The sequence below is a fragment of the Emys orbicularis genome, chromosome 18 (assembly GCF_028017835.1).
Source record: "Emys orbicularis isolate rEmyOrb1 chromosome 18, rEmyOrb1.hap1, whole genome shotgun sequence".
Lineage (NCBI taxonomy): Eukaryota > Metazoa > Chordata > Testudines > Emydidae > Emys > Emys orbicularis.
Window position 1 is genome coordinate 25478327 of NC_088700.1, and position 20469 is coordinate 25498795.

The following is a 20469-nucleotide window of genomic DNA, read 5'->3' on the forward strand; positions in this document are numbered from 1 at the left end:
GGCAGAGGTTTCTCAGAACTTTTCAAAGCATGGGTCACAACTTACTAGAGATTCCCAGACAAACACTATGCTAACACAGAGTTAAGGTTGAGAGTTCATATGAGTAATTTAGGGTAAAATACATCACAAGGATTGTGTAAGTATTCCCAAATCCAAGCATTATAAACCTGGGAAGTTCAGAGTTAAAGTTACACTTAAAAGAAATCTAAATATGTTAAGCTATGAAACTGTACAATTAGGGTACCCACACAACCTTAACTCTGCCTTTATGTGACACCATGCCAGATCCATAGGAGTATGATGCAGGCATTTTAGTATATGTTGTACCACAAGATATTAACTGATTTGGAATTATGGATTTTCTTTTTCTTTCCCCCCCTCCTTGTGGTGAGCCACAACTGGCCCCTCTGGACTCCTATCTCAGGGACGCCTCCTCTGATTCACAATCACCCGGGCCACCTGATCTCCCATTTGCTATCTCAGGGACCACTTCCCCTCCCATTCATGGTTATATAACATCTCTATGGCAACTATGACAATTGTTTACATGAGCAAGTAACATTTGGAAAGTCTTTAGGCTGGGATTTCCAAAGAGACGTAAGGGACTTAGGTGGCCAAATCTTGAAAGTCAACGGGGGCTGGGCACCTGAGCTCTCAGAAAGTCCCAGTTTAGATGTACATTAAGCTGTATGTTTATGGGATGTAGCAGCCGGAAACAAGGAGACTTAGGCTGTGTCTACACGGCCACTTTCGGCGCTAAAACTTTAGTCATTTAGCGGTGTGAATAAACACTCCCCGGAGCGACAAAAGTTTTAGCGCTAAAAAGCGCCAGTCTAGACAGCGCTTTATCGCCAGGAGCCACACTTCTGTTGATAAAGCTACCACCCCTCATTCGGGGTGGTTATTTTTTATCGCCGGGAGAGCTCTCCCCCAGCGATAAAGCGTGACTACATTGCCCATGTCACTGCGCTGCCACGGCCATGCTGTAATGTGGGCAGTGTAGTTGTACCCTTAGAACCACGTGAGCAGCCACCTGTCTCCGCGCCACCAGCAAGTCTCTGCAGACCACTGTTGGAGCACTGCTGTTGTAGGATAAAGTGGAAGGAGGGAGAAACTATGGTGTGAATGAAAATGATCTCTCACAGAATGTCTACTTCTGACATTCCCCCAAAGCGGTAGCAGAGTAGATATGGCCATCTTCTACTCTAGCTTTCCTATCCAGGCAGTCCCACTGGGCTTAGGGTGAACAGCCATCCTGATATTATTGGGACCATCCTGATATATTGGGGCTTTGTCTTATATATGCAACTATACTCCATAGGCGCCAACTTTTGCCCCACCCCCAGCCCCACCCCAGCTCCGCCCCTCCCTGCCCCTATTGGTTCGCTCCCCAAATCCCCACCCCGGCCCCGCCTCCTCCCCCAAGCGCGCCAGGTTCCCCCTTCCTCCCAGGCTTGTTGCGCAAAACAGCTGTTTCGCGGTGCAAGCGCTGGGAGGGAGAGTGGAGAAGCAGGACCCAGCGGCACGCTCAGGCAGAGCGGAGGTGAGCTGGGGTGAGGGGCAGGGTGGGGTTTTTCCCCGTGGGTGCTCCAGCCCTGGAGCACCCACGGAGTTGGCGCCTATGCTATACCCCCCCCAAAAAAGGTCCCAATTTTTCACACTTGCTATCTGATAACCCTAGCTGGGCTTGCATGGATTTAAACAGAGGGCTGAGCACATAATGTTCCAGCTCCATGTTAATTTCTGCACCTCCACCAAGTCTGTCACAGTGTAAGAGTCCTTTTGAAAATATGCTGGGATTCAGCATTGGGGATGGCATTGGGATGGGTTCTTAATTTGTAACGGCACAAAATTATGTTCTCTTCTTCCAAGCTGGCCCAGACAGAGGTCTTTGATTAGAAGTTTGTAGAGTGCCTAGCACAATGAAGCCCTGATGCTGCCTGGGGCCTTTCGTTCCAACAGCAATAACAATAACCCTGCAATTTCTTGTGTGATCTGTTGTATTTTTCAAACACATGTGGGGTTCTGCCTGTATTTCACTTTTTCTTCAGTATGCAGGGAGGTTGGGAAGTCTATACCTGCAAAGCTATGGCAATGCACTTTTGCTTGTTGCTAAAAATATTGACATAAAATTTTTGGTAAACTCTGAAATTTCCAAGCACCCATACAATGCTACTGGCCTCTGTATTCTGTAGCTCAGGGACTCACCTTGTTGTTAGGTGCAAAGGAAACATTTTGGATCCTCACCAGGCTGAGAATGAGGACGATGGATGAAGACACAGCCAGCGCTACCAGAATGGCAGGGATGTAGCGTCTCAAATCGATGCTCATTTTAAAAGTCACCTGCAAACACACACACACATGCAGAAAAGTAGAAGGGCAGTTCAAAGGGTTGGTTTGATGTGGCCACTGGGGATCATCGCTGTTTAGCAGACAGCAAGAGTTTCCTATCTGCAAAATGGGGATCATGATTCTGACCTGCTTTGTAAAGAGCTTTGAGATCAATTGATGCTGTAGAACAGCTAGGGATTATCAGTATCCCTCAAAGGCAATGTTCCCCTCTGGCCAGTCATGGGTCAGCCTCTGTTTTTACATTTGAGGCTTATTTTTTCAACTGGACATTTTGGAGACATACAGCTGAGAAGTCCATTCTGATCCCTGGCCCTGAGCCCTGTGCTCTGCCCTACAATTGCTAAGTTGGACTTTATCCTCAAATCAATGAAAATGCAATGCAAAAACTACCACTGTAACTGCCAGTAGCTGGCTGCTTCAGCAGAGGCTGAACTTCCCCTTCCCCCCTTCCACTGTGACCGTGGACTCCTTAGCCCGGGAAACTGGCTATTAGGTGTGGGCTGGCATGGGTGAAGTTTGTGCTGCCCCTGCCAATGTGGTGCCTTTTGTTAGCATTAATGGAAGGGGCAGTGTCCAAGGCTGTTTGACCCATGCATCCCCCTGCACTAAAGGCAGCAAATGATCTCTCATAAAGGTTTAACAGCTTGGAGCCTAAATGCGGCTATCACAAGACTTAATACCATGGAAAGAGCTGGCAAACCTCATCTCAAGGCCTCATCTCAAATACAGCGTGACCTGAAGAAAAATGCATCTAGGGCAACCCTCATACACAGTGATGAGAAGGGTTGAACTCAAACCTTCCCCTGCCCCCACAACCAAGCAGCTCAGCTGAAGGGCTGAGATATTCTCTTGTGAGGATCTCAGAGCATTTGCAGAGCAAGGCAGGGGCAGAAGGTTTGTAATATTGTCCAAGGAACTCCAGGTATGAAACAGATTGTGCTGACTAAATCCATCAGATCCCACATGACAGATGATGATGACTGTAGTAAGATGAGGCCCTGAAACATAAACCCTTGGTATCAGAGGCCTGGTATGAGGCCTGAGGCCTGAACCAAAGGAATGGTCAAGACTTTGTTAACATAAAGCAAAGTTCAGCTGTGAGCCAGAGGCAGGCCCTGCTCACAAAAGTTGGCAAGAATGTTGGCCAAATGGGGCCCGTTCTCCCCGGAGCTTACCCAATTACACCAAGGAGGCACGGAGAGACAAGAAGACAGGTACCATGTTCTTTATTGATCGATCAGCTGAGCGGGCGCTCTCATCGGCTCATGCCAGAGGAGAGACACACCTTACATGGCCGAACAGGCCCTTTTTATAACCAGTAACAAACAACTTAGCCTTCATCCTTTTGCGTCATTACGCTGACTTATGAATAATAGGTTACACAGGATACATATATTACTTTTGGGGAGGGGGATACAAGAGACATCTGTGGCGGATACATTTATCATTTTGAAGGGAAAACAAGGTACATTTGCTGACCCTTTGCACTAAAAACCTTGGGGAGATATGGGGAAACAGCTGCATATACTTGTGAGCCAAGTGAGCCAATTAAATTGATTAACAAATAGCTAACATGATTAAATGCATGTCCTTAGTTCCACTTAGGTCTTTAGGCCTTTTCCATCAGATCTTTAGGCCTTTTCTATCAAGAAGAAGGCTGCTAATTGGACGTATACACATATCTAAAGGGTATCAAGCACTAATAGGATAAACATGGACCAGGATGGCACCAGAAGAGTCACATTCCACAGAAATAATGAGGAACAGGCTGACCCATCCTAAAAGACAGGGTCAAAAGGATAATATGATGGACAGACTTGTTTGTTCGAACCAACATGTACTATGAGAGAGGCAGCACCCCAACACGCAGAGGGGTTGTACTTCGATACATCAGGAGTGATGTGTAACTTGTTTGTACCTGTGTATAAGAATGCATCCCTGAGTGGACGTCTTTGTCCTGCCTAGGGGGCAGTGGAGAGTCCTGCCATTGACTGAGCCGGTCCATTGTCAGGGGGCACATATTCGTAGTATGTCCTGTAGAGTCTGTGGGGAACTATTACTGTGCTTTGTTTGACAATAAACCTGGCCGGGGGCCTTCGTACCTTATCGGAGTCTGTGGTCATTGGGGGTTCTCTCGGAGTCTGCTGTGTCAGCGATCTGCGCAGAGCCGGGGCAGGACACAGAGGGAACACATGCATGCAGCCGACTGTTATCAACATTAAACAAAGCAGAGCACCACACCGGTGACGTCTGACAACAATGACAGTAGCTGTATTTTGAAAGGAAAGCCACAGTGGAGGCCATCGGGACAAGGGAAAATGGTATGGAAATATATTGAAATTTTGCTAATAGTCACCCATGGAGGATCTATGGGAACAGGTGGTGACCCCAGTGGGAACTGTTATGGGAGGCTTTGTGACGGCAGATATTTCATTTAGTTATGTATTACCCCAGTCGGTAGGCATCTGTCACCATGGTAGCGAGGGGTGCTTTCCATGGCGTGCAGTACGTCATTTCAGGCAGGCGGAGAATCAGACTTCGCTCCCCTAGAGTCTCACAGACAGAGGATGGGGAGGGACTTGGCCACCTGGCAGAGCCACCAGGATTCCATGTCTCACACTCAGCATGAGACCTGGATACACAGATGTTTGGCAGCTCTTTCTAAATTGGCCAAGTCCATGCTGAACATGACTGGAGGCAAATGTCCAGTCGGACACACCCTTCCCTGGACAAACCATCTTGTGCAGAGCTACGTGCTGCCTGCAATGTGCTGCAGGTGAATCATTACCACCACTGTCTTATTATTGTCTCCCAATCACTATCCCTTTCCTTGACTCTGGAGGGGAGGAGAGTTTGCCAGCCTCTGAGATGTGGAAATCCCATGCCTGGCTGTGCTGAGATCTGGGCTCAGGGGTCACCTGGAGGGATGCAACATCATGCTTCAGGTTTTCCACTCCAGAGGGTTTAGAGGTGGGGAACCTTTCCGGATTTAAGGCAAATTGTTTCCGTGGGGAGCCAGTGGCAGTGAGAACTTTGCCCAGGGTCTCCCTTTGAAGGTGGGTTGTGATTATGGTACAGCACTTGGCCTTGGCCAAGATAGCCTAGATTATCACCCTGGGTGGAGAAAAGCTTCCTGCAAGGGCAGCACTCTTGTGTACTAACCCCACTGACTCCTGCAGAATGACTTCATGGGGGTAAATAGCCTTCCCCCATTTCCTCCAATAAACTCCCTCTGGATCCTTGTAAAGTGAACTGTATATTCCAGAGGTTAAATTATAACATCTCATTTGCATCCCAGGTGATAAGGACAGGTAATGATTACCTTTAATTTCCTAGTAAAGAGAGCCAGCAATGTGTTCCTATTTCAAGCCTCATATTGACGCTTCTGTTTATGTCATGTGTGACACAGAAGGGGTTTCCCAGAGTCTTTCTGCACTGGGGGGGCTCTGAGACACCATCTCCGCATCACTGTTCCCAAACTTTCCAAGCTCAGCCCTTGCTGTGCCTGCCACCTCCCCGCTACATGTGTTGGCTTTATCCCACCATGGCGCTTGGGATAACCCTAACCTCATCTCAAGGCCAAGACCATGGCCTTGTCTCCATGTTAGTGCACAGGCTGGGGGAGACACTAGCAGCAATGCACTGGGGCTCAGCACAGAGGATCCTCAGGAATGCTGTGAGGGAAGCCTGCAGAAGGATACCATACCAGTGTCTGAGTCCTGCTGGCCTGCATGACGTCTGATTCAGCTGCCATTTGACAGGAATACATGCATGCAGAGAGGTGGTCTCTCACACACTGCAGGGACAGGAATCCCCTGAGGGGCTTGTTTGGTGAGGAGCTGGCAGCTCTATGATGGGACAAATTTACTTTAGTACAACATGTGCTAATTCCAGAAGGGCCCTTCAGGTCTCAGATACAATGCCTGATGGGCTGTTCCGTGAGGAGTATCAGGAATTCAGATTCCCAGGCCACAAGGGACCACTGTGATCGTCTAGTCCAGTGGTTCTCAACCTATTTACCATTGCGGGCTGCATCCAGTACTACCTGTACAGCCCTGAGGATGTCACATGGGCCGCAGCTCTGTGCTGATTGGGCCACAGGTTGAGAGCCATTGGTCTAGTCTGACCTCCTGTATAACACATACCAGAGAACTGCCCCAAATCACTTCTAAAGCAAAGCTTTTTTTAAAACTCCAGTCGTGATTTTAAAATTGTCAGTGATGGAGAATTCACCATGACCCTTGGTAAATTGTTCCAATGGTTTATTACTCTCACTGTTAAAAATGTATGCTTAATTTCCAGTCTGAATTTGTCTAGCTTCAACTTCCAGCCATTGGATCATGTTAGACCTTTCTCTGCTAGATTGACGAACCTGTTATTAAATATTTGTTCCCCATGTAGGTACCAATAGACTGTGATCAAGTCACCTATTAGCCTTCTCTTTGTCAACTAAATAGATTCAGCTTCTAGAGTCTGTCACTCTAAGGCATGTTTTCCAATCCTTTAATCATTCTTATGGCTCTTCTCTGACCCCTCTCCAATTTATCAACATCCTCCTTCAATTGTGGACACCAAAAGGGGACACAGGATCCCAGCAGTGGTTGCACCAGTGCCAAATACAGCGGGAAAATAACCTCTCCACTCCTACTCGGGATTCCCATGTTTACGCATCCCAGGATCGCACCTGCCATTTTGGCCACAGTGTTAGACTGGGAGCTTATGGCCAGCTGATTATCTATCTCAACCCCCAAATCTTTTTTAGAGTCACTGCTTCCCAGGATAGAGTCCCCTGGTCTGTAAAACATTCCTTGTTCCTAGTCCCAATGGGCAATACACAGTTGGGGGCCTTGGAGCAGCTGGTGTGTTCCACAGTATTATGTATATGAGAAGTAAAACAGAAATTTGGAGTAGTGACACTACAAATGAGGCCTTTATATATAAATAGCTGGACAAGCATGGTCAGTACAAGGAAGAGCCTGGCTAGGAGACCGAGATGATGCTTTTAGCACCCCATAGCACCTCCCCTTAGAGGAACCAGATTATATGACTTGTCCAAAAGGTAGCACCCTAGCAGCACAGCATCCCCTACCAGTGTGGGGGCATTGGGAAGAGTGACACTGACTGAATCACCCATGCACACCTTTTCCTAAAGGGGTTCCATGGAATTCTCCCACTCAAGTATTAAGACCTAACCCGGTTTGGCTGATGAGTTCTGATAAGATCACAGCTCGAGGTGGTATCTCCTTAAAGGTGGGGGAAGAGACAGATGGTCTGGAGGATCTTACTTTCCTAGCACTGAGATGAAACACAGTAACAGGATGTATATCCAAGGCACCAAAGCAATACAAAGCAGACTGAGTGTGGGTGATGTGTAGCTCTGCACCCAGAGTTATCTCTGTTCCTTTGTCCCATTTCTGTTCCCAGGCAGAAGTGCTGATTTTTTTTCTGATTAGAGATGTTTAGTCTTTTAACTTCTTCCTGTCTTGAACAAACCTTTGCAAAATTCAGGCTATTTTCAAAGCTACTGAAGGGCTTGGGATGCCCAATTCTCAATAACACTAGTGGGAACGGAACTGGGCATTCAAATCCCCTGGATGGCTTTGAAACCCACCTGTATTCTTCATGGGTTGGGACAGTCCCCAGTGGAGTTCTGGGCAATGGACAAGCCAGTCCATAACATGCATTACTGGGACCTGGCCACGCTGAGTGGGGCTCTGGAGAGGAAGGCTATTGGAAGGAAAGTCCTCGAGCAGATGCACCCCAGAGCTATGAAGCTCCATCATCAGTGTTCAGCTTCCCAGCAGTGTCCTCAGTCCTGGCCTAATGGGTGAGGTGAAGTGACTTGCTGAGTGAAGCCCACCCCTTAGCCCTCCATCCCCCTTTCCTTAAACCAAGGTGTGTTTTTGCATGTTAAAAAGACTCCCATATATGAAAGCAGCAGTATCTGTTTTACCGGCTCCTCTGGCTGCACTATCCCTGAGGAAACTCCTACTGACGGGTGACAAGTGCACACCGGGGAGCAGGTGAAGCCATGGGATGGAGAGGTGTGTGTCAGAGGGACTTGCAGTCCGCTGTTCATCAGGCTCTTGGATCTCCTGTAGCAGTGCAGCAACCTGATGCTGGCAGCGGCTAATAGCTGATGGTTCAGAGGACAGTAAAGAGTCCTCACAATGTACCAGCCAGTTGTGCAGGGGGGATGAATTCCTTCCAGACACCTGCTGGTGACTGGTTCGCTTCCTGGTGAAATGCATCACATTCGGCATCTCTACAGTGCAGCCAGTGCCGGCCCGTTCCCTTTTAACATCCTGTTAGATAACCTGACACTGTGCCCATGTGGCAGGGTGTTTCCTTGGCTGACCTCATCATGCACATTGAAGGGCAGTATACTCAATAGCCTCATACAGTGACCCTCCTTCCCTACTATTCCAACTCTGAACCCTGCAGTGCATTTCAAGGTGCACTGGGGTGTCTGATATACTAGAAATATACTTTACTCTATCTATCTATCTATCTATCTATCTATCTATCTATCTATCTATCTATCTATCTATCTATCTATCCCCATACACCCCCTCTATCTATCTATCTATCTATCTATCTATCTATCTATCTATCTATCTATCCCCATACACCCCCTCTATCTATCTATCTATCTATCTATCTATCTATCTATCTATCTATCTATCTATCTATCTATCTATCTATCTATCCCCATACACCCCCTCTATCTATCTATCTATCTATCTATCTATCTATCTATCTATCTATCTATCTATCTATCTATCCCCATACACCCCCTCTATCTATCTATCTATCTATCTATCTATCTATCTATCTATCTATCTATCTATCTATCTATCTAGTACATACATGCACAATACAAACTGGATACCTGAACGCAATGGGGAACATTTAATACATAGTACTGTTGCGTAAATGAGTTTCTGGAGATGCAGCTTACATTAGTTCCCCAAACTAAATGAGACCAACAAAAGGATTTTTTGCTGATATAACTGCATCTGCACAAGGGTTTTTGATGGCACAGCTATTTCAGATGGGGTGTGTGAGATATTTTTATACTTCTTGCTGACATAGCTATGCCAGTACAATTTCTAAGTATAGAGCAACCTCAAGTAAATTTCTTGATAATTTTGCTAGGATGATAATTTCCCCAGGCAAAAACTTTGTTACTAAGTTTTAGGGTTGTAAATATATATTGAGAAAATGACCTTATGAGGAAGTTGTAGATATAAGAAAAACAAGTGGTTTGAAAGCCAGGAAATTCCACGTGAAAATGAAAATAAATGTGAAATATGCAGTATTGGTGTAGCCATGGGCCCAGGATATTAGAGAAACAAGGTGAGTGAGGAAAAGATCAACCTCCCTGGGCAATTTATTCCAGTGCTTAACCACCCTGACAGTTAGGAAGTTTTTCCTAATGTCCAATCTAAACCTCCCTTGCTGCAGTTTAAGCCCATTGCTTCTTGTCCTATCCTCAGAGCTTAACGAGAACAATTTTTCTCCCTCCTCCTTGTGACAACCTTTTATGTACTTGAAAACTATTATGTCCCCTCTCAGTCTTCTCTTCTCCAGACTAAACAAACTCAATTTTTTCAATCTTCCCTCATAGGTCATGTTTTCTAGACCTTTAATAATTTTTGTTGCTCTTCTCTGGACTTTATCCAATTTGTCCTCATCTTTCCTGAAATGTGGCACTCAGAACTGGACACAACACTCCAGTTGAGGCCTAATTAGTGCAGAGTAGAGTGGAAGAATTACTTCTCGTGTCTTGCTTACAATACTCCTGCTAATACATCCCAGAATATTTGCTTTTTTTGCAACAGTGTCACACTGTTGACTCATATTTAGCTTGTGATCCACTATGACCCCCAGATTCCTAGTCAACATACAGTTCCCTACACCACCTAACACCCAGTTATAAACTTGTAGTGACATTCTTCCACTGGCCTTCTCTGGCGATGAAAGAATATCACTGTCTCAAAAGGTGGGCTTAGTCACGGTGCTGACTTTCTCTGCACTGTCATCAATGAGGGGAATGCTCCAGTAATTATTCTACCCAAGTGTGCCACAGGGATTAGCATTACCATGCTTGCAAACAATGCCACAGGATGTCTAAAAGACCATCTAATGCTCCACAGTGAAGACTATGGTCAACAGCTCTGTTCCTCTGACACAAGGGAACTCTCTACAATAAGGATAAACCTTGTTCATGTGGAAGACAGACCTTTCTTGGGAGCCAGTCTGGGACTGGAACTAAGGACCAGGACTGGAACTAAGAATTAAGTTTAGGCTTGAAATTAGAGGAGTTAAATTCTGGAACAGCCTTCCAAGGGGAGCAGTGGGGGCAAAAACCTAACTTGTCTCAAGACTGAGCTTGATAAGTTTATGGAGGGGATGGTATGATGAAGTTGCTTACATTGGCATATGGTCCATCAGTGACTGCTATTATGAAATATGTCCAATGACTGGTGATAGGACACTAGATGGGGAGGGGTCTGAATTGCTACAGAGAATTCTTGCCCAGGTATCTGGCTGATGGGTCTCACTCACATATGGTTTAACTGATATTCATATTTGGGGTTGGGAAGGAATTTCCCCCAGGTCATTTTGGCAGAGACCCTGGGTTTTTTTGGTTTGGTTTTGTTTTTTGTGCCTTCCTCTGCAGCATGGGGCCTGGACACTTGCTGATTTGTACTAGAATAAATGGTGGATTCTCTGTAACTTGAAGTCTTGACATCAAGCTTTAAGGATTTCAGTAACTCAGCCAGAGGTTATGGGTCTGTTACAGGAGTGGGTGGGTGAGGTTCTGTGGCCTGCAATGTGCAGGAGGTCAGACTAGATGATCATGATGGTCCCTTATGGCCTTGGAGTTTATGAGTCTATGAGACCATCCCAAACTTCCACTCCAAGTGCAATACACATTTCTTTTACCTGCCTTCTCTAACAAACACAGAGCAATTTGTATATTAAAAAAACAAACCAAAAAACCCCAGCCCAACCCTAACAAAACAAGACACTCCACTGAATACACTTCTCCTTCTTTGGGGAGTATGAGGAGAAGAGAAGGAACTCATGACAGATGTTAGGTTGCTTAACGTACTGCAGGGGAGCACTCAGATGCTATGCTGCTGAGTGGTATAAGAGCCTATGTAGCATAGAATAGAATCTTTAGCACCAGCATATGATTTAGGATCAGGCCATATGTCTCAGGTGCAAGTCAGCATCTGCAGCACACTGCACCCCTAATGGTTTAGTGCACTGGCTCAGCCCTGACTTATAGGTAAGAGTGCCACCTACTGTGTCGCCCATCCTCCATCACACTGCTCCCTTCTGGTTTTCCTTGAGGGGAGATTAATAGGACTGGGACTTTTCAGCTTGGAAAAGAGACGACTAAGGGGGAATATGATAGAGGTCTATAAAATCATGACTGGTGTGGAGTAAGTAAATAAGGAAGTGTTATTTACTCCTTCTCATAAGACAAGAACTAGGGGTCACGAAATTAAAATAATAGGCAGCAGGTTTAAAACAAACAAAAGGAAGTAGTTCTTCACACAACACACAGTCAACCTGTGGAACTCTTTGCCAGAGGATGTTGTGAAGGCCAAGACTATAACAGGGTTCAAAAAAAGAAATAAATTAATGGAGGATACGTCCATCAATGGCTAGTAGCCAGGATGTGCAGGGATGGTGTCCCTAGTCTCTGTTTGCCAGAAGCTGGCAAAGGGGATGGATCACTTGATGATTACCTGTTCTGTTCATTCCCTCTGGGGCACCTGGCATTGGCCACTGTCAGAAGACTGGGTACTGGGCTAGATGGACCTTTGGTCTGACCCAGTATGGCCGTTCTTATGTTCTCTCCTATCCAAGGACTGACAAGACCCTGCCTGGTTTGGCTTAAGAGATTGGATCAAATCATAGCCTGTGGCAGCATCTGCTCATCAATGAGACAGAGGGAAAGAAACACTGAAGGGGCCTGCTCTCCTGTTTCCGATATTACTAACATTACAAATGAAAAACAATGCACATGCACCCACGCGCGCACACACACACACACACACACACACACACATCTACACATCTACGATGGGGGGCTGGTAGGTACTCCTATACTTTGGTTGCCTAACACTTTCCATTAGAAAGGATACTTGCAGCCTTTTCTTTGAGAAGCTTTCACACCTCCATTGTTAAGAGGAAAACTCCCTGGGCTAGAGAAGTGCCTTATTCTTTGGCCCATGAGATTCTGTTCTGCTTTTGCTGAGCTATAATCTGTTAAAAACCATCATTTCCCTTCTCTCACTTTTGATGCTCAGCAAAATGTTGGAGGGCTGCCAGCAGATAACAAAGCACAGGAGCATTCGAAGACCAGTCTCAAGTTACAGACAAAGCAGATCGCACACTGCCCAGGACACACTAGGGAGCTCCCATAGTGGGATTGGAAGGGAAAGGAAAAGAGGGCTAACCCAGCCACTTCCTAGACTCAGCACATGGCCCCAATGGCCTATGCACCTCTCAGTAGGTTCCACATGGGGCAGGAGCTTCTCCAGCTAGAGAAGTCAGAGTGTCTGTGTCTTAGTGGCAAACCCGTTTGCCACTACCGGGGCCCTGAGCTGGGACCCGGGGGAGCAGGAAAGGCCCAGGTCCCCCTACCCAGCTGCCCCCGTTTCAGGGGGGTGACCCCCCCGATGACTCTGGCTGTTGAGCCGTGCTTCCCTGCAGCCAAGGGGAGTCCTACTAACTCTGGCCATTAGGCCGAACTTCCCTGCAGACAAGGGGAGTCCTACAGGCGCCGGCCATTGGACCACGCAGCCCTGAGGCTGAGGGCAGCCATATAGACTTAACCGCGGGGCTACCATGCCCTTACCCCATCCCCAGGATGACGGGGTGTACTTGCCCTGCAACAAGGAGCTATAAAAGATTTGGTTATTTTTTTGTCTAAATGTTCTCTAGAAGTGATATGAATTGTATGGCACCAGAAGGAAAAAGAATATTGAAAGATAGCAGCACTTACCTGATGTATACATTTGAAATAGTAAAAGAAATTGCTTAAAAAAGGGGAATTCCAATGCATAGTCTATGTTAATAGAGAAATAAAATCCTTGAAATGAATAACACATAAAAAGCTTCCAATAAGAAAAGGATCAGAGAAATTTATTTACCCTGCCACCAACTACTGGATATCAAAACGGAGAGAACAGAAATCTGAGAACTCATTTGGCAAGTGACCAAGTATCAGGAGGTAGCCGTGTTAGTCTGTATCCACAAAAACAACAAGGAGTCCGGTGGCACCTTAAAGACTAACAGATTTATTTGGGCATAAGCTTTTGTGGGTAAAAAACCTCACTTCTTCAGATGCATCTGAAGAAGTGAGGTGTTTTACTCACGAACGCTTATGCCCAAATAAATCTGTTAGTCTTTAAGACAATGGAAACCAGGGGGTCCAACATTCCCTGGAAGCCAGGTATAAAACTGAGGTCATCCTGGGGGAGCTCAGAGTTTGCTGAACCCATCAAAGAAGCTATTGAACCAATAAAGTGTTACCAGACACTTGACAGCCTCTCCCTCACCCCAAGGTCACAGAACTAAGAAGAGGAGTTAGCTGACCCCACAAAAGAAGTTGCAGAATCCAGAAGTGCCACAAGACACTTGGACCAGCCACATGGACAGACTCCCCCCATCCCAGGACTAGCAGGCCTGAGAAGAAGTGGTGAGATTTCATTTCAGAAACTGTTTTTTTCTTTCTGTTCTTTAAAATAAGTAACTGAAAGTTCCCTTGTTGAGTCTGTATTCTTTCTAGGGAGGTCCTAAGGAACCATATTTTGGATTTTAACAGAGCAATGCTGTCTGCACATTTCTTCTTTATAAGTCCAAGTAGATTGGCCTAAGAGAGCAGGGCCACCCAGAGGATTCAGGGGGCCTGGGGCAAAGCAATTTCGGGGGCCCCTTCCATAAAAAAAAGTTGCAATACTATAGAATACTATATTCTCGTGGGGGCCCCACTTGCCCCCCCCCCCAGGGCGGCCCTGTAAGGGAGCCTCAAACCATAACTTTAAACAATTGCTTTTGATGTTTTAAACTAGACCCTCTCAAACCAAGCACCAGAAATAGTATGGGCCACATGGGTCAGAGTGCCCTAAGACAAACACATCCTTACTCCTTGAGAAAATTACTTGCAGTGTAATAAATGTTTCAGAAATTCTGAAGAACTGATAATTGAAGATTACAAGTAACAATAATAAGAAATCTTATAATAAAATACAGAGCTGGCTGTACTTTAAAGAAGCCTTATTGAGGGTGCAGGAACAAACCATCTTGATGTGCAGAAAGAATAGCAAATATGGCAGGTGACCAGCTTGGCTTAACAGTGAAATTTTCAGTGAGCTTAAACTCAAAAAGGAAGCTTACAAGAAGTGGAAATTTGGACAGATGACTAGGAAGGAGTATAAAAATATTACTAGAGCATGCAGGGGTGTAATCAGGAAGGCCAAGGCACAATTGGAGTTGCAGCTAGCAAGGGATGTGTAGGGTAACAAGAAGGGTTTCTACAGGTATGTTAGCAACAAGAAGGTCAGGGAAAGTGTGGGACCCCTACTGAATGGGGGAGGCAACCTAGTGACAGATGATGTGGAAAAAGCTAATGTACTCAATGCTTTGTTTGACTCGGTCTTCACAGACAAGGTCAGCTCCCACACTGCTGCACTGGGCAGCACAGTATGGAGAGGAGGTGAGCAGCCCTCAGTGGTGAAAGAACAGGTTTTGTTCAACATCATTATTAATGATCTGGAGGATGGGATGGATTGCACTCTCAGCAAGTTCGCATATGACACTAAGCAGGGGGGAGAGGTCGATACGCTGGAGTGTGGGGATAGGGTCCAGAGTGACCTAGACAAATTGGAGGATTGGGCCAAAAGAAATCTGATGAGGTTCAACAAGGACAAGTGCAAAGTCCTGCATTTAGGACGGAAGAATCCTATGCACTGCTACAGACTAGGGACCAAGGGGCTAGGCAGCAGTTCTGCAGAAAAGGACCTGGGGATTACAGTGGATGAGAAACTGGATATGAGTCAGCAGTGTGCTCTTGTTGACAAGAAGGCTAACGGCGTACTGGGCTGTATTAGTAGGAGCATTGCCAGCAGATCGAGGGAGGTGATTATTCCCCTCTATTCGGCACTGGTGAGGCCACATCTGGAGTACTGCGTCCAGTTTTGGTCCCCCCACTACAGAAGGGATGTGGACAAATTGGAGAGTCCAGCGGAGGGCAACGAAAAAGATTAGGGAGCTGGGGCACATGATTTACGAGGAGAGGCTGAGGGAACTGGGGTTATTTAGTCTGCAGAAGAGAAGAGTGAGGGGGGATTTGATAGCAGCCTTCAATTACCTGAAGGGGGCTTCCAAAGAGGATGGAGCTAGGCTGTTCTCAGTGATGGCAGATGACAGAACAAGGAGTAATGGTCTCAAGTTGCAGTGGGGGAGGTCTAGGTTGGATATTAGGAAACACTATTTCACTAGGAGTGTGGTGAAGCACTGGAATGGGTTACCTAGGGAGGTGGTGGAATCTCCTTCCTTGGAGGTTTTTAAGGCCCGGCTTGACAAAGCCTTGGCTGGGATGATTTAATTGGTGTTGGTCCTGCTTTGAGCAGGGGATTGGACTAGATGACCTCCTGAGGTCTCGTCCAACCCTAATATTCTATTCTATTCTATTTTGGTGATTTGTATTCTTTCTTCATATAATTGCTGGTCCCCAACACCTGTGTTAATTGCTTGCAAGACTGCATGTGTATTTTGTGTTCATTACATATCTAGGTTTGATGCATCTAAACATGATCTATAAAACTGTTGATTATAGACCGATGTGGTTCTTAGTGAGTTGATAAATCTGAGTGGTTAAAAATCTCAAAGTATCCATGCATGCAGGGGTAAAACTCAAGAACCCTACATTCAGAACTCCCTTAATTGCAGCTGAGCAGTGAAAAAAGGGGGTGGGGCATAGACAGTGAATGGTCTTGACTTGGGAGACATCACTTTAAATGCTAAACCCTTCATCATGCTAATGTAGAATGTAACTACCCACACCTAGCTGTGCTCTTAGTTCTGTACATAGGCAGAAGTAAGTTGGCAGTCGGCAACAGTGTCTCATTGTTTCAGGATCACAGCTCCCTGTTCTCCCTGATCCACTTAATTATCCCTCTTTATGTCATGCAAAATGTCTTTCCTGTGTGGTGTCAGATCAGGTCTTTCTGCATGGGAGCTTTACTGGTGGATGGAGGAAGCACACTAGTGTCTGGACAGTTATTTCTAAAGGAAACTATGCACTATTCTAATTTACCAATGAGATAAGAACCGTTACAAGCTCTAATGGTTATCCAGGCCAACCTGGTATCAGAGGTGAGTTCTCTATTCTCTTTTTTTATTGTCATTAAAGTGTAGTATATGGGAATTGGCTACACACTACAAAGCGAGGAAGACAGAAAAGAAAACAAAAGAAAAGAGCAAAGTAGCAAATGAAATCTCCCTACTCTAATGAGCCACATAACCTCAGTGATGTTAGTGTGCGGCTGAAGCCATGTGCAGCTGTGTGAAAGCTAAAGAGAAGATAAACTAATGAGGGCATCTATTATTCTGATACAGCTCAAGTCCAAAATATCTATAAATCAGGGAAAGTTTCCTGTAGGTTAAAGGATTGTTTTAAAGTAGATTACACTAAACTGCACACAGGCACTCCTAGTGCAGAATACGAGTGTCCACATGGGGAGCTAGTGTGATATAACTATTGCAGAATAATTCCAGGCTATTTTCCCATGTAGACAAGCCCTGAGAGGTGTTATGTTTTCCCTACACATAGAGTTACTACATGCTATAGATCTAGACAAGCCAGTCTGTAAGAGATCTGGGATTACAGGTGTGACGGGTTGGATCACAGAAACCTACTTGGGATCTGCCACCTGATTCATAGATTCTAGGACTGGAAGGGACCTCGAGAGGTCATCGAGTCCAGTCCCCTGCCCTCATGGCAGGACCAAATACTGTCTAGACCATCCCTGACAGACATTTATCTAACCTACTCTTAAATATCTCCAGAGATGGAGATTCCACAACCTCCCTAGGCAATTTATTCCAGTGTTTAACCACCCTGACAGTTAGGAACTTTTTCCTAATGTCCAACCTAAACCTCCCTTGCTGCAGTTTAAGCCCATTGCTTCTTGTTCTATCCTTAGAGGCTAAGGTGAACAAGTTTTCTCCCTCCTCCTTATGACACCCTTTTAGATACCTGAAAACTGCTATCATGTCCCCTCTCAGTCTTCTCTTTTCCAAACTAAACAAACCCAATTCTTTCAGCCTTCCTTCATGTTCTCAAGACCTTTAATCATTCTTGTTGCTCTTCTCTGGACCCTCTCCAATTTCTCCACATCTTGATGTGCCAAGACTACTTCTAGCCCTGCTTTCCCTGCCAGCTCAGGACTCCAGGACCCAGTATGAGCTGGGATACCACAGAGAACCCCCTCCTGCCAGAACAGGCACCCCTCCACTCCTGTCTTGCTACGTTAGACACTTCAGTCAGCTTCAGCACAGACACAGAGGTTGGGCCACACCCGTCTGCAGTTCACTGAAACTGAGATGCACTCAGCTCAGGGGCTTCTTAGTTAACAGAGACTTTCCCAGAGCCCAGTGTTTAGCCTTTCTGGGCAATTTGCAACTTGTGTAGTTCTAGCTTCTTCTGATCTTTAATCTTATTTATTTTGCTTCCTTTTCTGTCTCTACTTCCCTTACCCGAAATAAGCAAACAGAAAATAACAAACCAGTAACCACTTTGTCTGTTCTCCAGCCACCACACTCAAAACTCACTTAAAATCACTACCAGTGTCTCAAAGCAATCAGCTGTGCACAGATCCTGCTCGACTATGCCACTGTGATGGGTTGGATCACAGAAACCCCCTTGGGAGCTGCCACCTGATGTGCCAAGACTACCTCTTCTCCTGTTTTCCCTGCCAGCTCAGGACTCCAGCACCCTGTCTTGCTGAGCCAGACACTCCCATCTGCTCCAACACAGACCCAGGGTCTGAATTACTTGCCCCAAAGCTGCAGGTTTACCTGAAAGCAGCTAACAGAAGTGTTCCTGTCTTTAACACTCAAATGCCCAACTCCCAATGGGGTCTAAACCCAAATAAATCCGTTTTACACTGTATAAAGCTTATGCGGGGTAAACTCATAAATTGTTCGCCCTCTATAACACTGATAGAGAGATATGCACAGTTGTTTGCTCCCCCAGGTATTAATACATACTCTGAGTTAATAATAAGTAAAAAGGGATTTTATTAAATACAGAAAGTAGGATTTAAGTGGTCCCAAGTAGTAACAGACAGAACAAAGTAAGTCACCAAGCAAAATAAAATAAAATGCGCAAATCTATGTCTAATCAAACTGAATACAGATAATCTCACCCTCGGAGATGCTTCAGTAAGTTTTTTCCTCAGACTGGACACCTTCCAGGCCCGGGCACAATTCTTTCCCCTGGTACAGCTCTTGTTCCAGCTCAGGTGGTAGCTAGGGGATTCTTCATGATGGATCTCTCTCTTTGTTCTCTTCCACCCCTTTATATATCTATTGCATAAGGCGGGAATCCTTTGTCTCTCTCTGGGTTTCCACCCCGCCTCACTGGAAAAGCACGAGGTTAAAGATGGATTCCAGTTCATGTGACATGATCACATGTCACTGTAAGACCCCAAGCCTTCATTCCTCCCAGCCTGACTCATGGGAAGGCTTGCTTGCAAACAGAGCCCCAGTCAATTGTCCTGGTTGATGGGAGCCATTAAGATTCCAAATCACCATTAATGGCCCACACTTTGCATAATTACAATAGGCCCTCAGAGTTATATTTCATATTTCTAGTCCCAGATACAAGAGTGGTACATTTATACAAATAGGATGACCACACTCAGTAGATGATAAGCTTTGTAATGATACCTTACAAGAGACCTTTTGCATGAAGCATATTCCAGTTACATTATATTCACTCATTACCATATTTTTATAAAACCATATAGACTGCACAACATCACAACAGGTATATCTGGAAGCCCTAATCCCCTGAGGAATTTGAGATCCCAGATAAATGTTTGGTTAAAATATCTTTTCGGTTATAAAGAAATCTGTTAAATTATACGTTCAATTTTTCTTTGCTGCTGCAATGGACATGGGACTGCTCTGTACTAATTTATGAATGATACACTGTGCGACCTGGCTATTGGGATGTTCATAGTTTGACTATATTGGGTTAAATCAACAGAACTGTTAGGAAACAAGCAGGAAGGTGAAAAATGGCACAAGTTAAGACACCCCTCAGCAGCCCCGTGAGGGTGGTTACAGGGTAATGGCAGAACCGTTGGCTCTGAGGGGTCTGGCTCAACCTTCCGCTGAGCCCACAAACAAGCAGGGCCAACAGCTGGGAACAGAGAAGAACAGAGAGCTCTGGATGGACAAAAAGTGGCTCTTTACAGGGGAATGTAGTTGTTGTGGAGGGGCTGTCCAGGCCAGCACCCAGGACCCACTGGTCTCCCTGGCCCACCATCACAGGATGGTTTTAGGTACGATAGACAAGTACACAAACTGTTTTAAAGTCTCTCTCTCTAAATGCTTTATTCCTACCGTTAAATAAACAATCCTTGGGTGTAAGGAATGCCTGTTTACTGCATTCCCCACTGCTCACAGACTCCTGAAGGGAAGAACCACAGGCACTTAACCCAGCTGGACCTGCCGGGTAAGCCCAGTGGATATGCAGGGTGTGTAACCCAGGGTCTGATTTAAGAGCGAGAGAATCAAGTGATTCCACAGTAGAGTAGGTAAAGGCCTGATGCCTGACACCTGAGTGGGCCACTCCGAGAGCCCAAAGAAGGGACAGAGATGCTGCTAGCCCTGCAGCCATGGCAATTGCCTTGTGTTATGACTAGAAATGGCCAAGTGGAACAGGGCACTAGACTGGAACGCAGTACATCTTGTTAGTTCTGACTTCCCGACCTATGGGTAGCTTTGCTGACAACAGAAAAGGGAGCAGGTTTCGCCATTTTATTTCCTGATTTCTCTCTTTTCTTTTATGAGAAGAAT

The 20469-nt window shown here is 45.7% G+C and overlaps 1 protein-coding gene across 1 annotated transcript in view; it reads right to left on the reverse strand.

Moving 5' to 3' along the window:
* The window catches only part of LOC135891196 (ectonucleoside triphosphate diphosphohydrolase 8-like), a 50984-nt gene that overhangs the window by 15474 nt on the left and 15041 nt on the right, over positions 1-20469 (reverse strand). The window contains exon 2 of the mRNA XM_065418685.1: positions 2209-2343. Within this exon, the coding sequence (XP_065274757.1) occupies positions 2209-2331 (123 nt within the window). The 5' untranslated portion in view covers positions 2332-2343. The remainder of the gene's footprint in view (positions 1-2208; positions 2344-20469) is intronic.